Source organism: Lacerta agilis, chromosome 8 (assembly GCF_009819535.1).
Source record: "Lacerta agilis isolate rLacAgi1 chromosome 8, rLacAgi1.pri, whole genome shotgun sequence".
Lineage (NCBI taxonomy): Eukaryota > Metazoa > Chordata > Lepidosauria > Squamata > Lacertidae > Lacerta > Lacerta agilis.
This window is the reverse complement of record NC_046319.1, coordinates 78,666,981-78,681,679: the sequence shown is the minus strand read 5'-3', so window position 1 is coordinate 78,681,679 and position 14,699 is coordinate 78,666,981. Positions and strand designations below refer to the sequence as shown.

Genomic DNA, 14,699 nt, shown 5'->3' with positions numbered 1-14,699 from the left:
ATGTGCCACCTTTGGTACACTGAAGCGGCACCAGGTGGCCTACCCTAGCCCAAGAGCAACAATTTTGTGATAGAAGACAAGACTGTGGAACTTCAGCAAAGATTGCCTTCTTACCTTTAAGCCAAGAGAACTCTTCATAAGGTTCTTCCCACTCAGCTGCTGATATGGGTACTTGCCTCTGTCATGAACTTCTATCTGTTGTTGTGAGGACGAAGAGATGCAGTGGTGCAAAAGAAACAGGAGTTTAAAATGGAATAAGCTTTAATAAGAAAGCAGTTCTCTACGCCACAACCCCCTGAAAACCCCAAAAGGATTGTTTGGGGGACTGGGTACCCAGTGGTGCGGCAGGAAGGTCTCTCCGCCACCTGAAGAGCCCCTTTTGGGGGCAAGAAGATTGGCGAGATTGAGGCTCCGGCATGGGTCGCCATTTTCTACTCATGAGCAACGTAGCCTCATGTTTCCATGGCTCAGTGACTGATTCTCAAGCAAGTAAGAAATCCGAATTTGGCTCTTTAGAGATTGGTGAAAAAATTTAAATTGGAAAATAACAATTCGGAAGACAGCAGGGATAAAAAAGGAGGTCAATCCCGACTGTGATTAACTTGTGTGTGTATGTGTGTCTGTGTGTGTGTGTGTGTGTGTGTGTGTATATATATATATATATATATATATATATATATATATATATATATATATATATATAGTTATCTCGCAAAGCTAAAAAGTTGTTATTTACTTCAAACCTATAACGGAACGTTTTGGATGTGTTATTGGGAAATGCCTAAGTGAAGAGTGTAAAGGGGGACGAATTATAATTTTTTTTAGTGAGTTTTTTTTTTACTTTCACTTCTATGTAAACTGTGCAACTCTGAAAGATACATTGTTAGACTTCTAAATAGATAATAGAGTTGCCAAACCAGTTGTAAAAGACACTTATTAAGCTACAGAAGTAACTAAATAAGACCTGCAGAGCTTGGATATTGAATTGGACCTTAATTGCCTTGGAACTTAAGAGGAGAACGGAGGAGAATACCACCCCCCAAAAAAACTCTGGCGGTTTGCTTCCTTTGCTGCCAGCAAATTCTTTTTCTCCTTTCCCCACTATCCGAGTGGATTGGATTAGGCCAGAAGGCTGAAGAAACTGGTTCTTTGTTTCCTTATTAATTTTTTGGGTTCTACTGGATTTTACCGAGTGGATTGGCCATACAAGTGGCAGAAGAAAAGGACATGTTTGGAGTTTGGAAATTTTGACTCTCTTTCTTTTTGGCATATTTTAACTTTAACTTTAAACTCCCTTAAATCTTTGGATTAGCCAATCAAGTGGCAGAAGGTCTGACTTTGACTTGTCCTAATATTAATTTGGAAATTAACTGTTTATAACACACACACCCTTTTTTTCTTTTTCCTTCCCTTTGTTGTTTCATCTTAAGTGTTTTCTCTGATATGTGATATCTGCTGCCTCTAGTAGTGGAATAAGACCTGCAGAGCTTGGATATTGAATTGGACCTTAATTGCAGATACATAACTACTGTAAGAGTTGGGAAGGGTTGATTGAGGGGGTGACATGCAGTGGAGGAAAGTTGTATAACATAAAATAATAAGAATACTTATAAAAGGACTAGAAAATGGCAGAAAAAAGAAAGGGAGTGGAAGGAGTTGCAACACCAGGAGAAAGAAGAGGATCCAAACAAGATGGAAGCAAAGGAAATATAGTCAAGATGTTTGCTGAATTAAAAAAAAAGATATCAAAGATATTAACCAGAGTGAACAAAATATGGAAAATAAGTTGGAACAGATGGATAAAAAATGGGATTTGACATTTAAAGAATTGAAAAGCCACATAAAGGAAATAAGAGAACCCAACGTGTTGAGGAAGGAGTGAAACATACCCAAAGAGATTTAAGAGAATTGAGAAAAGAGGATGAAAAATTTAACAGTGCTGTGACAGAGGTTAATAAAACACAGGAAGACATGTGGGATGCAATTGCTATGCAAGATTTAAGACAAAGAGAGACGAATCTGAGATTAAGATCGATCCCCGAGGTACAAGGAGAAAATATCACTGAAAAAATCATTGTTGAAATTGCACAGTGGTTGGAAATGGGCAAAGTAGAGATGGCAGCTACTGTATTGAATGTGTTTAGAACTAAAAGGAAAAATAAGAAAGGAAAAAAAGGTCCAAGGAGATTGTTTAATCATTTTTAAAGATAAAGAAATGAGGAATTTAATTCTGATGAAAAATAGAGAAAAGAAATTATATATTGATGTATCAATGATTATCATATTTATTTATTTATTTATTTAAAAAGATTTTTTTATTATTTTCCAATAAAACAAAGTAAAAAAACAGCAACACTACACAAACATAAACACAGTAAAAACATAATACATAATAAACAATGAACAACATAAAAATAACAAACAAAGAAAAAACAACATATACAAACCTTAATACACACCTATCTTTGTTTTTCTTCTTGTTTTTGACTTCTCTCTCAGGGGACTTCCCCTGTTCCCTCCACTGCCTTTGAAATCATATATACTTTAGGTAGCTTTATTTCTTTTCCCTTTAACATTTACCAAATTTCTTAATACTCTTTAAATTTGCTTAATCCAATATAGGTCATATCTTATATTCTATATCTTAAAATCTTCTATATCGTTGAATCTATCACATCAAAAATTTCTTCTAAACCCTTTTATCTAACATTAACCTGCTAAAGCCGATTCTTCTAGATAATTCTGCTCAAATATTCAAACATTCAATTTAACACATTTCAATAAATAGTCCTTGAATTTCTTCCAATCTTGCGACACCTTCTCCTCCCTCTGGTCTCGGATTCTAGCGGTCAGTTCTGCGAGTTCCATATATTCCATTAACTTCATCTGCCATTCTTCCACTGTTGGTATCTCTTCACCCTTCCAGGTTCTTGCCAATAAAATTCTAGCTGCTGTTGTGGCATACATAAAAAATACTCTGTCCTGACTGGGTATCTCTTCATTGGTCATGCTCAAAAGGAATGCCTCTGGTTTCTTACCGAAGGTAACTTTCATTACCTTTTTAAGCTCATTATAAATCTTATCCCAGAAAGCATTTACCCCTGGACATGACCACCACATATGAAAAAAGGTACCTTTCGCAACTTTACATTTCCAACACACATCCGACATTTTAGAACTCATCTTAGCTATCTTAACTGGTGTCAGATACCATCTATATACCATTTTCATTATGTTTTCTCTTAAACTATTACATGCAGTAAAATTTATACCTTTCTGCCACAATCTCTCCCAGTCATAATATTATGTCCCACATCTTTCGCCCAATCTATCATTGTCGATTTAACCAGTTCATCTTTCGTATGCCACTCTAGCAACAAGTTATACATCTTGGAAAGGTTTTTAGAGTTCGATTCAATCAGTTCTGTTTCCAGTTTTGATTTTTCCATTTGAAAACCAATTTTTTTATCTAATTTAAATGTCTCATAAACCTGATGATATTGCAACCAGTCGGTGACTTGACTTTTAACTTGATCATAGCTTTTTAGCTTAAATGAGTCACCTTCCTGTTGCAATATGTCCATGTATCTTAACCAACCTCCAGACATATTCGGTCTCTTATAGGCCTTGGCCTCAACTGGTGAAATCCATCTAGGAGTCTTTCTCTCCAGTAAGTCTTTATATCTTGCCCAAACCTGATACAAAGCTTTCCTAATTATATGATTCTTAAAAGTTTTGTGGACTTTCGCCTTGTCATACCAAAGGTATGCATGCCAACCAAACATATTATCATATCCTTCCAAGTCCAACACATCTACGTTCTCTAGTTTAAACCAGTCTTTCAACCAGCAAAAGGCCGCTGCTTCAAAATAGATCTTTAAGTCTGGCAGGGCAAAGCCTCCTCTCTCTTTAGAGTCTGTCAGAATTTTAAACTTGGTTCTAGGCTTTTTACCCTGCCATATAAACTTCGATAGGTCCCTTTGCCATATCTTAAAACAGTCCAATTTGTCCAAAATTGGTATGGCTTGGAATAAAAACAGCATCCTTGGTAGAACGTTCATTTTAACCGCTGCTATTCTTCCCATTAACGACAATTTCAATCTCGTCCAAATCTCCAAATCTTTCTTTATCTCTGTCCACAATTTTTCATAATTGTCCTTGTACAGGTTCAAATTTTTTGCTGTGAGATTGATACCTAGATATTTTACAGTCTTAACAAAATTGAGTCCAGTGCCTTCTTGTAATCTTTGTATCTGTTCTGCCCTCATATTTTTACTTAAAACTTTGGTTTTCTGTTTGTTTAATTTGAAGCCAGATACACGTCCAAATTGTTCAATTAATTCCAGGGCTTTGGGGACACTGCTTTCCGGTTCCTGTAGGGATAGCATCAAATCATCTGCAAAGGCGCGTAGTTTATATTCTTTCTCTCCCACCCTAATTCCTTTTATCTGTTTATCTTTTCGTAACATATTTATAGAAGGACCTCCAGGACCGTAATAAATAATAAAGGGGAGATAGGGCACCCTTGTCTTGTTCCTTTCTGAACTTCAATTTCCTCCGATATCACACTGTTTATTATTATTTTTGCTCTTTGTTCTGTATAAATGGCCTTGATGCCATTTAAAAATCTTTCTCCAACTCCCATCTTTTCCAAATTCTTTTTCATAAATGTCCAAGATACATTATCAAAGGCTTTCTCCGCATCTATAAACAATAGTGCTGCGTCCGTATTTATGTTTCTTTCCAGTTTCTCTAAAATATCCACAATAATTCTTGTGTTGTTATTTATTTGTCTTCCTGGTAAGAAACCTGCTTGATCTTTATGTATATAATCTTTCAACACTCTTTTTAATCTTGTAGCCATAACGTTCGCAAAAATTTTATAATCCACATTTAGAAGGGAAATTGGACGATAATTTTTCATTGAAGTTTTTTCTGTCTCTGGTTTTGGAATCAGTGTGATAAAGGCTTCTTTCCACGTCTCTGGTGCCCTATCTCCTTCTAAAATTTTGTTGCAAATTTCTTTCAAAGGCTGCGATAGCCAATCTTTCAAAATCTTATAATACTTTGCTGTTAATCCGTCTGGTCCTGGGGCCGTCCCTAATTGCATATTATTGATTGCATCCTCTATCTCTTGAGTCAATATCGGGTGGTTGAGGGTTACTAATTTTTCCTCTGGGACTTTTTGCAATCCATTCTTTTGCAGAAATCGGTCTATCTCTGATTCTTCTATCTTCTCCTCCTTGTACAGTTGCTTATAGAATTTTTGAAAACACCATCTGATTTCTTCTGGATTCTCCACAGTTCTTCCATTTACTACTCAATGATTATCATATTTAAGGACATCCCACTGCGTCTGTTGAAAAAATGTGAACAGTACAGACCCCTGACACAAGCACTAAGAAATCAATTTCAAATGGGAATTTCCAGAAGAAATATCCTTCTACAAAGAGAAGAAACATAAACTAAAAACTATGGATGAAACTAAAAAAATTCTCAGAAGATACAAAGAACTGGATAAGCAAGAAGAACCAGCAGGAGGAGCAAGGGCAATCCCGGAACCAGGGAAAAGGGAAGAATAAGAAAATATTAATATTAATAAATTAATAAATATATATAAATTAATAAATATATATAAATTAATAAATATTAATAAATATTAATAAATTAATATTAATATTAATAAATTAATAAATTAAATTTATTAATAAATTAATAAATTAAGTCAAGGAGGAGGAGGAGGAGGCTTAAAACAAGACAAGACAAAAAGAAAGAGTTCAAGATGGCATTAAAATTGATGACATGGAATGTTAATGTTGTTTTTGTTTCAGACAATACCTATAATCAAGGGAACAGCAATATTCAAAGAATGGTAAAGGAAAATTTCGAGATTTGTCTGGCAGGGGAAAAAACCCAGAATACGATTTAAATTATTAACAGACAGTAAAGAAAGAGGGGGATTTGCACTGCTGGACCTGAAACTATATTACGAAGCAGCTTGCCTTTGCTGGATAAAGGAGTGGATGACATTGAAGAATCCAGATTTATTGGACCTAGAGGGACATGACAACAGATTCGGCTGGCACGCCTATTTATGGCAGGAAAAAATAAAAGTACATAAAGGATTTGGCAACCATATCTTCAGAAAACCTCTTTATGAAGTCTGGGAAAGATCTAAAAACCTATTAGAAAAGAAAACTCCATGGTGGCTATCACCACTGGAGGTTTTGAGTCTAAAAAGAACAAATATGAGTGAGAACTGGCCAACATATGAAATGTTACTCACAAACGATGGAACAAAATGGAAACTTAAGCCATATGAGGAAGTGAAAGAATATGTTAATGATTGGCTACATTATTACCAAATGAATGAAATGTTTAAAAGCGATATGAAGAAGAATGGATTTAATGATGTTAAATCTAAATTTGAAATTGAAATATTGAATAATTATAAAACACTATCCAAAATGCATAAAATATTGCTGGAATGGGAACTGAAAGATGAGGAGGTAATGTTGGTTATGATACATTGGGCAAGAGATCTAGGTTATAATATTATGATGGAAGATTGGGAAAGAATGTGGAAAGGGGATGAAATTTACGGCATGTAATGCACTAAAGGAAAATGCTTTTCCTTTAGTGGTACATTACTCCAGTTAAACTGGCAAAAATGCATAAAGGTGATAATAAGTGTTGGAAGTGCAAGGAAAATGTTGTTTCTTTTTACCACATGTGGTGGGAGTGCAAAAAGGTGAAAAATTATTGGGATGAAATATATAATGAATTAAAGAAAATATTAAGGTATAATTTTGTAAAAAAACCAGAGGCTTTTTTATTAGGCATTACAGGTATGGAAATTAAAAATTGAATCGGCTAACAAATGTGGAAAATTGCTTGCCTGGCAGCTGAAGAAAAGACAGAAATTGAATACCATCACTAATATAAAGGTAAAAGACAAGAATGTGGAGAATCCAGAGGAGATCAGAAAATGTTTTCAGAAATTTTACAAACAATTGTACAAGGAAGAGAAAATAGAGGAGAAGGTTATTGAACAGTTCTTGGAAAAGAATGGTTTGCATAAAATCCCAGAAGATAAAATCACCCTATTACAAATCAAGAAATGGAAGAAGCAATCAATAAAATGCAAATTGGAAAGGCCCCAGGACCAGATGGAGTGACTGCAAAATATTATAAGTCCTTAAAAGATTGGTTAATTCAACCGTTAATGGACGCATGTAATGGACTGTTAGAGGGAGGTAGGGCACCAGACTCATGGAAAGAAGCGTATATCATGTTAATTTTGAAACCAGACTCAGAAAAAACATCAATGAAGAATTACCAACCAATATCACTTCTGAATTTATAATGTAGATTATAAAATTTTTGCAAATGTCATGGCCACAAGGTTAAAAAGAGTGTTGAAGGAATATATCCACAAAGACCAAGCAGGTTTTTTTACCTGGAATACATATGAAGAGTAACACAAGGAATACTGTGGATATATTGGAAAGGTTGGAAAAGAAGATAAATACTGAAGCAGCACTGATGTTTATTGATGCGGAGAAGGCCTTTGACAACATTTCTTGGAGTTTTATGAAGAATTTGGAAAAGATGGAGGTTGGCCAAAGATTTATGAATGGCATAAATGCCATTTATAAAGAACAAAAAGCGAAAATTATAATAAATAATGTGATATCAGAAGAAATTAGAATTGAAAAAGAAGGGTGCCCTATCTCCCCTCTACTTTTTATAACAGTCCTGGAGGTCCTTTTGAATATGATTAGAACTGACAAGCAGATAAAAGGAATAAGGGTGGGAGAGAAAGAATATAAACTGAGAGCCTTTGCCGATGACCTGGTTTTATCCCTACAAGAACGGGAAACCAGTGTACCTAAAGCATTAGAAATAATTGATTCATTTGGACAAGTAGCAGGATTTAAGTTGAATAAAGCAAAAACCAAGGTTTTGACAAAAAATATGTCACCTATGCAGGTACAGAAATTACAAGACCAAACAGAACTAAGCTTTGTTAACAAGGTAAAATATCTGGGGGTGAATTTGACACCGAAGAATCTGAACCTGTTCAAGGATAATTATGAGAAATTGTGGAGTGAGATAAAAAGAGACTTGGATATATGGACTAGACTGAAATTGTCTTTGATGGGCAGAATAGCAGCCATTAAGATGAATGTATTACCAAAGATGCCGTTCTTACTCCAAGTACTTCTGATTATCGACAAGCTGGATTGCTTCAGAAGGTGGCAAAAGGACTTATCAAAATTTATCTGGCAGGGGAAGAAACCTAGAATAAAGTATAAGATTTTGGCAGATTCCAAGGAAAGAGGTGGATTCTCACTGCCAGATTTAAGAATTTATTATGAAGCTGCAGCCTTTTGCTGGTTGAAAGAGTGGTTTAAGTTAGAAAATACAGATGTGTTGGACTTGGAAGGACATGATAACGTTTTTGGCTGGCACGCATATCTTTGGTATGATAAAGTTAAGGCCCACAAAGCTTTTAAAAATCATATTATTAGAAATGCCTTGTATCAGGTTTGGATCCAGAATAAAGACTTGTTGGAGAGGAAAACCCCCAGATGGTTGTCACCAGTTGAGGCTAAGGCCTATAAGAGACCTAACATGCCTGCAAAGTGGCCGAAGTATGCTGATGTACTGGAACAAGAAGGTCAGAACTTTAAACTGAAAAGTTATGAACAATTGAAAGAGAAAGTATCTGACTGGTTGCAGTATTATCAGATAAATGAAGTGTTTAAGTTAGATAAGAAACAAGGCTTTCAGTCAGAGAAATCCAAGTTGGAGACGGAACTAATAGAACCGAACTCTAAGAATCTTTCCAGAATGTATAATTTGTTGCTAGAGTGGCATATGAAAGACGAAATGGTTAAATCAGTTATGATTGACTGGGCGAAAGATGTTGGACATAACATAATGTTTGAGGATTGGGAGAGATTGTGGAGGGAAGGCACTAAGTTCACTGCATGTAATGTGTTGAAGGAAAATGTAATGAAAATGATCTATAGATGGTATTTAACCCCAGTGAAGTTAGCTAAGATGTATCATGGTTTGAGTAATGAATGTTGGAAATGTAAACAAGTAGAAGGTACCTTCTATCACATGTGGTGGATGTGCCCAAAAGTAAAGGACTTCTGGGAGAAAGTTTATAATGAACTTTAAAAAGTGTTGAAAAACACATTTACTAAGAAACCAGAGGCCTTTCTGCTGGGCATGACCAACCATGAAATTCCCAACAAAGATAGAATATTTTTTATGTATGCCACAACAGCTGCTAGGATTCTGATTGCTAAAAGATGGAAAACTGAAGAGCTACCAACAGTCGAAGAATGACAAATGAAGTTGATTGAATATATGGAACTCGCGGAACTGACCGCGGAACTCCGAGACCAGAGGGAGGAGAAGGTGAAAGAAGATTGGAAGAAATTTAAAGAACATTTGAAATGATGTGAAAAGATAGACATTTGAAATTGAAATCAGAGGACATTTTAGGCGATAGTAATGAAATGTTAGGTGAAAGTAGGATGTAAGAAGTTAGCATGGAGTTGTGTTTATTTTTTTAGAAAAAAGTTTATGGATATATGATAATAGATAAGGATTAAGAATATTGGAGGAAGAGGAATTTAAATTAGTTATAAAGTTACTATAGTATATTTGAAATGAACGCAGAAGAGAGCACGTGAGGAAGTCCCAAATTAAGATTATAAATAAGATAAGTTTAGGTAAATAACTGTTTTTCCTTTTTGTTAGTTGTGTTTTTGTATTTTAGTTTTGTAGTGTATTTTAATAGAGTTTTGTTTTATATTTTGTATTGTATTTTGTATGTTTATTTGTTTGTATTTTTGAGAAAATTAATAAATTCTTATTTTAAAAAATGGAAATTAAAAAGATGATTTAAAGCTTTTCCAATATACAGTGACTGCAGCCAGAATTCTAATGGCACAAAAATGGAAACAAGACATATTGCCAAGGAAGAGGAGTGGATAATAAAGGTACTGGAATACGCGGAGTTAGATAAAATGACAGGAAGAGTTCGGGAACAGCAAGATCAGAAATTCATTGGAGGAAACACAATTAAATACGTTAATAGGATTGCAAGAGGCTTTGTAGTATTAAGAATAAATATTGTTGTAAGATGAAATAAGTAATGATTATGTTAGATATGAATATAAAAGCAATAATATATAGAAGAAGTATAAAAACAAAAGGAATAATTCTGGAAACCATATGGAAGGATTGAGGGACATCTTGGCTAAAGGAAGCCAAAATATTAAAAGATTAATATGTAATAAATTGTAAAATATATTGTATCTTTGTAAAACCAATAAAAATGATTATGAAAAAAGGAATGTTAATGGACTAAACCAGAAATCAAAAAGAAATAAAAATGAACACATTTTGCAAAAAAATAAAATAAAATAAAGAATTTGGACATTACAGTGTTCGCCTACAAGAAACACATGTAACAAGGAAACACAGAAGAATATTGGTGAAAAAGAAATTAGGAAGCGGATTTTGTATATAAAGCAACAAACAGAAGCTAAACAACTTTTTAAGGATGAAGAAGGCAGAGTAACTGCAGTCATGACACAAGGCGAAAAAATAATTGTGGTCAGAATCTATGCACCAAATGGAAATAAATGAGACTTTTATAAATGGTTAGAAGAGAAATTATTTGAGTATGTGGACCAAAAGATGATAATTATGGGCGATATGAATGGGGTAGTCTCATTGAAAATGGACAGAGTAAGAAGGAAAATGGAATCAAAAGAAGGAAAATTACCTAAAACACTCTTCTCATTGGTCAAAAGCTCTAATTTAGTGGACATTTGGAGATTGAGATACCCATCAGAAAAACAGTTCAAACACTTTTCAGAGCCTAATCAGTCAACAGCGAGAATTGACTATATGTTGATTTCCAGTGAATTAGTACCCAGAACAGGCAAAATTGAAATTCAACCCAAGACATTGTCTTATCATAATCTGATAATTTGTGAAATAAAAGAAATGGATGGAAAAACCTTCAGATGGAGACTTAATGAAAATTTACTCGATAACCAAGAGATAGAAGAGAAAGCAAGGAAGCCTTTGTCAGACTATTTTGTAATTAATAGAAACAAATGAACCAAAGAAAGCATAGTATGGGACGGGAGTAAAGCAGTAATGAGAGGATTTTTCATCCAACAAAACAGCATAAAGAAAAAAATGGAAAATGAGAAAAAATTGGCCAACAAACCAAATGATGTGAACGCAAGTCAAAATATTAAGATCCTACAAAATCAATTCTCGGTAATCATCAATCAAGAAGTAGAATGGAAAATTAAAAGGATGAAGCAGGAAAGTTTTGAATATGCAAATAAGGCAGGAAAGTGGTTGGCTTGGCAAATAAATAAAAGAAAATCACAAAATATGATTAATAAGATCAAAATAGAAGGGGGGCAGAGAACACAGTGGAAATTAGAAAAGGTTTTGCAAAATTTTACAGACAATTGTATAAAAAAACAAGAATAATTTAGGAAAAATTGAAGAATATTTAAGGGGAAAAGAAGTGCAACAGATTCCGACGGATAAGAAAAACCGACTGAATGAGATGATTGAGGAAGAAGTTCTGAAAGCAATTAGAAATTTAAAAAGTGGGAAGGCACTGGGACTGGAAGGATTTACTGCAAAATATTATTAAAGGTTCAGTTGCACCTTACTTGCACCTTTCAAAGAAGTATTGAATAACATATTGGAAAACGCAGAAATTCGTAAAACCTGGAAAGAAGCTTATATCACTTTTATACCTAAACCAGATTCAGATTTGTTACAAATCAAAAATTATAGACCTATTTCTTTATTAAATAATGATTACAAGATATTCGCTAGTATACTTGAAAATAGGTTGAAGATGATATTGAAAGGGGCAATTCATGAAGATCAAGCTGGCTTTCTAACCTTGCAGACAGATGAAAGACAATATAAGGAATGTAATAAATATTTTTGAATATCTGACAGCCAGGAATGAAAAGCATGTAGTATTGATTTTTGTAGATGCAGAAAAAGCCTTTGACAATATATCTTGGGAATTTATGATAAATAATCTGGAGGTTATGGATTTAGGAGATCGGTTTATAAGACGTATAAAAGCAATATACTTTGCAAAAAAGCGAAAATTATTGTGAATGTTTTGACTGAAAATATTGAAATTACTAAAGGTACAAGACAAGGGTGTTCATTGTCGCCATTATTATTCATCTCAGTCCTGGAAGTCCTCCTGAAGACGATAAGGCAAACGGAGAGAATTAAAGGAATAACAGTCGGAAAGAAGCAACATAAAGTAAAAGCCTTGGCCGATGACTTGGTACTAACACTAGAAGAGCCAATAGAGAGTTTCACAGGTTTTAAATTAAACAGAAAAAAGACTAAAATGTTAGTTAAAGATATGGACAATGGAATGATAGAGAAGATTCAACAACAAACCAATATAGAGGTGGTTAAGAAAAATTAAATATTTGGGAATACGGTTAACACCAAAGAATATACCTGTAAATATTTGTAGGCCTTCTTTATACTTGCAGAAAGGCACTCTGTATATGCTCAAAGATGCCAGAAATTTTGCACAAACAAAAGTTTGCAAACATAGTTTCAAATATGTCTCAAAATAAGAATGGGGTTCAGGTTTCTCACATTTCAAAATGCTGATCGGAGCAAGCCTGCACTTCTGACTTTTCAAGGAGGATTTTGCCGCATTTCATCATCTAGGATTTGAGAGGCCCTTACCTCATACAGTACTGAACCTCTGCTGATGAGCTCCTGCCTATGTATATCTGCATGAATATATTCAGGATGGGCTATGATGAGAGTGACCCATATGTTTTGGAGAGAATTTTCATCTGCTGACTCCCCCACTGCAAGCAAAATGAAAAAGCTATCAGCCAATGTAAAAGAATAGGGCATGCACATGCGGAACAGAATGTTGGTGGTTGCCATGAATATTCTTCTCGTTGGGCATGCAGCAACCATGTGAGATATGACCCCTCTTACTTCTTGGCAGTAGCACCCCAGCTATTCCTTTGAGCTCTGACTGATACCAAAGTTGGTTATCTTTCAGCACCAGCAGAAGACTCATTTTCCACCAGACTTTTTGAGCAGGCTGCTTTGAGTCTGTGGGCTATTATTCTGTCTACTGAGTCACATGACTATTCTATCTGATGCATTTACTAGGCAGAGAATGACTGTATTCATTACATTCTAGTATACTGTATTCTGTTTTGTTCTTACTGTTTTTTGAATTGTTGTGGCCCACCGTAAGATCTCGTGAAGAGGGATGGAACATAAATCTTGTAAATAAATAACACTGCTGAGAAGCTAAGTTTGTTCTTGGTATGAGCTTTCATGTGCATGCACACGAAAGCTCATACCAAGAACAAACTTAGTTGGTCTCTAAGGTGCTACTGGAAGGATTTTTTTTATTTTTTATTTTGTTTTGACTATGGCAGACCAACACGGCTACCTACCTGTAACTGCTGAGAAGAAAACCTGTGATCACGGTTTTCCTGGAGACCTCTTCCATCAGGGGTGGGGTGCCAGGAGCAGGACAGTAATAACTCACATGGTGTCAGTGAAGTTAACTCTTTATTCAAAGAAACAAATAGCTCCAGAGACCAGACCTAGTGAGCACAGCAACTCTTCCCGTTGGATCTTGCCCCAATGAGGCAGTTACAAGGACTGAAGGTCTCTGCCTTCCCACAGTGGCCTACACTGCCTCCCACCCCAGGTCCTCCCCAGGCAATCAGACTTCTCTGCCTTGTTTGTCTCTCCGCCACCCTCTTCAGGTTCTGGGAGACATGGGAGGAGGAGAGCTGGTCACAGCAAGAGGGGGAGACACCCTGGCTTCTTCACCAGTCTGACCCATCTCTGCTTCTTGCCCCTCCCTCCTCTCCAGCATCTGCTTCTGCCTCTACTTCTGGACTGCTCTCTGCCACCGCCTCTTCCCGCTCACTAAACCCTGTTACCACTTCAGCTTCCTCCTCCCAGTCTGCTCCCTCTGACCCCTCATCCTTGCCCCACCACCACTCCCCAGGCTCTGATCCTCCTTCCCTTGGGGGTTCCCTAGCTGGTTCCTTCCCCCATTCCTTTGCTTCCAGCCAATCCAGGACATCCCTTCTGTCAGCCCCTCAGCTGTTCCATGTCTGTGCTACTGTAGAACCACTTTAGAAGTCAGAAGGAAAGCCAGGAGGATCACAAGTCAAAATTAGGAGGAAGCATAGCCTAGGCCAACTCTTATTACCACTGCAAGACACACATGGGTGTTGACATCATAGCATCATTGAGTGTGGCCTTAGATATCACCACATGCCCAAGAAACAGGAAGTTCATGGTAGATATCAACATTACATTCTCAGTTGGGTGTGGGAGGTGCCCTGTAACTGCTGTGTTTTATATGACAGATACACCCCTCCCTTCCTCCATCACAGCAGTTCCTGAGCTCAACACCCCTTACTGCTCTGTTTCGTCGTTCTCATGCTCAGGTACAGAGAGAAGGTGTATTTGGTGTGCTTGTCCAGGTAGATCTTGGAAGGCATTATGTTACCAGACATCTGACGGTACATCTTGATGTAGTTGGCCATGTCAACATACATGCCTGCCGAGGTGTTCCAGTTGCTTGCCACATAGGTGTAGTATTC

The 14,699-nt window shown here is 36.0% G+C and overlaps 1 protein-coding gene across 1 annotated transcript in view; it reads right to left on the bottom strand.

Annotated features, from left to right (window-relative positions):
• LOC117052067 (cation channel sperm-associated protein subunit gamma-like) overlaps positions 1–14,699 on the bottom strand; it is a 51,048-nt gene that overhangs the window by 7,882 nt on the left and 28,467 nt on the right. The window contains exons 18-20 of the mRNA XM_033158793.1: positions 14,516–14,699; positions 12,793–12,920; positions 115–195 (exon numbers count right to left, since the gene is read on the bottom strand). Coding sequence (XP_033014684.1) covers positions 115–195; positions 12,793–12,920; positions 14,516–14,699 — 393 coding nt within the window. The remainder of the gene's footprint in view (positions 1–114; positions 196–12,792; positions 12,921–14,515) is intronic.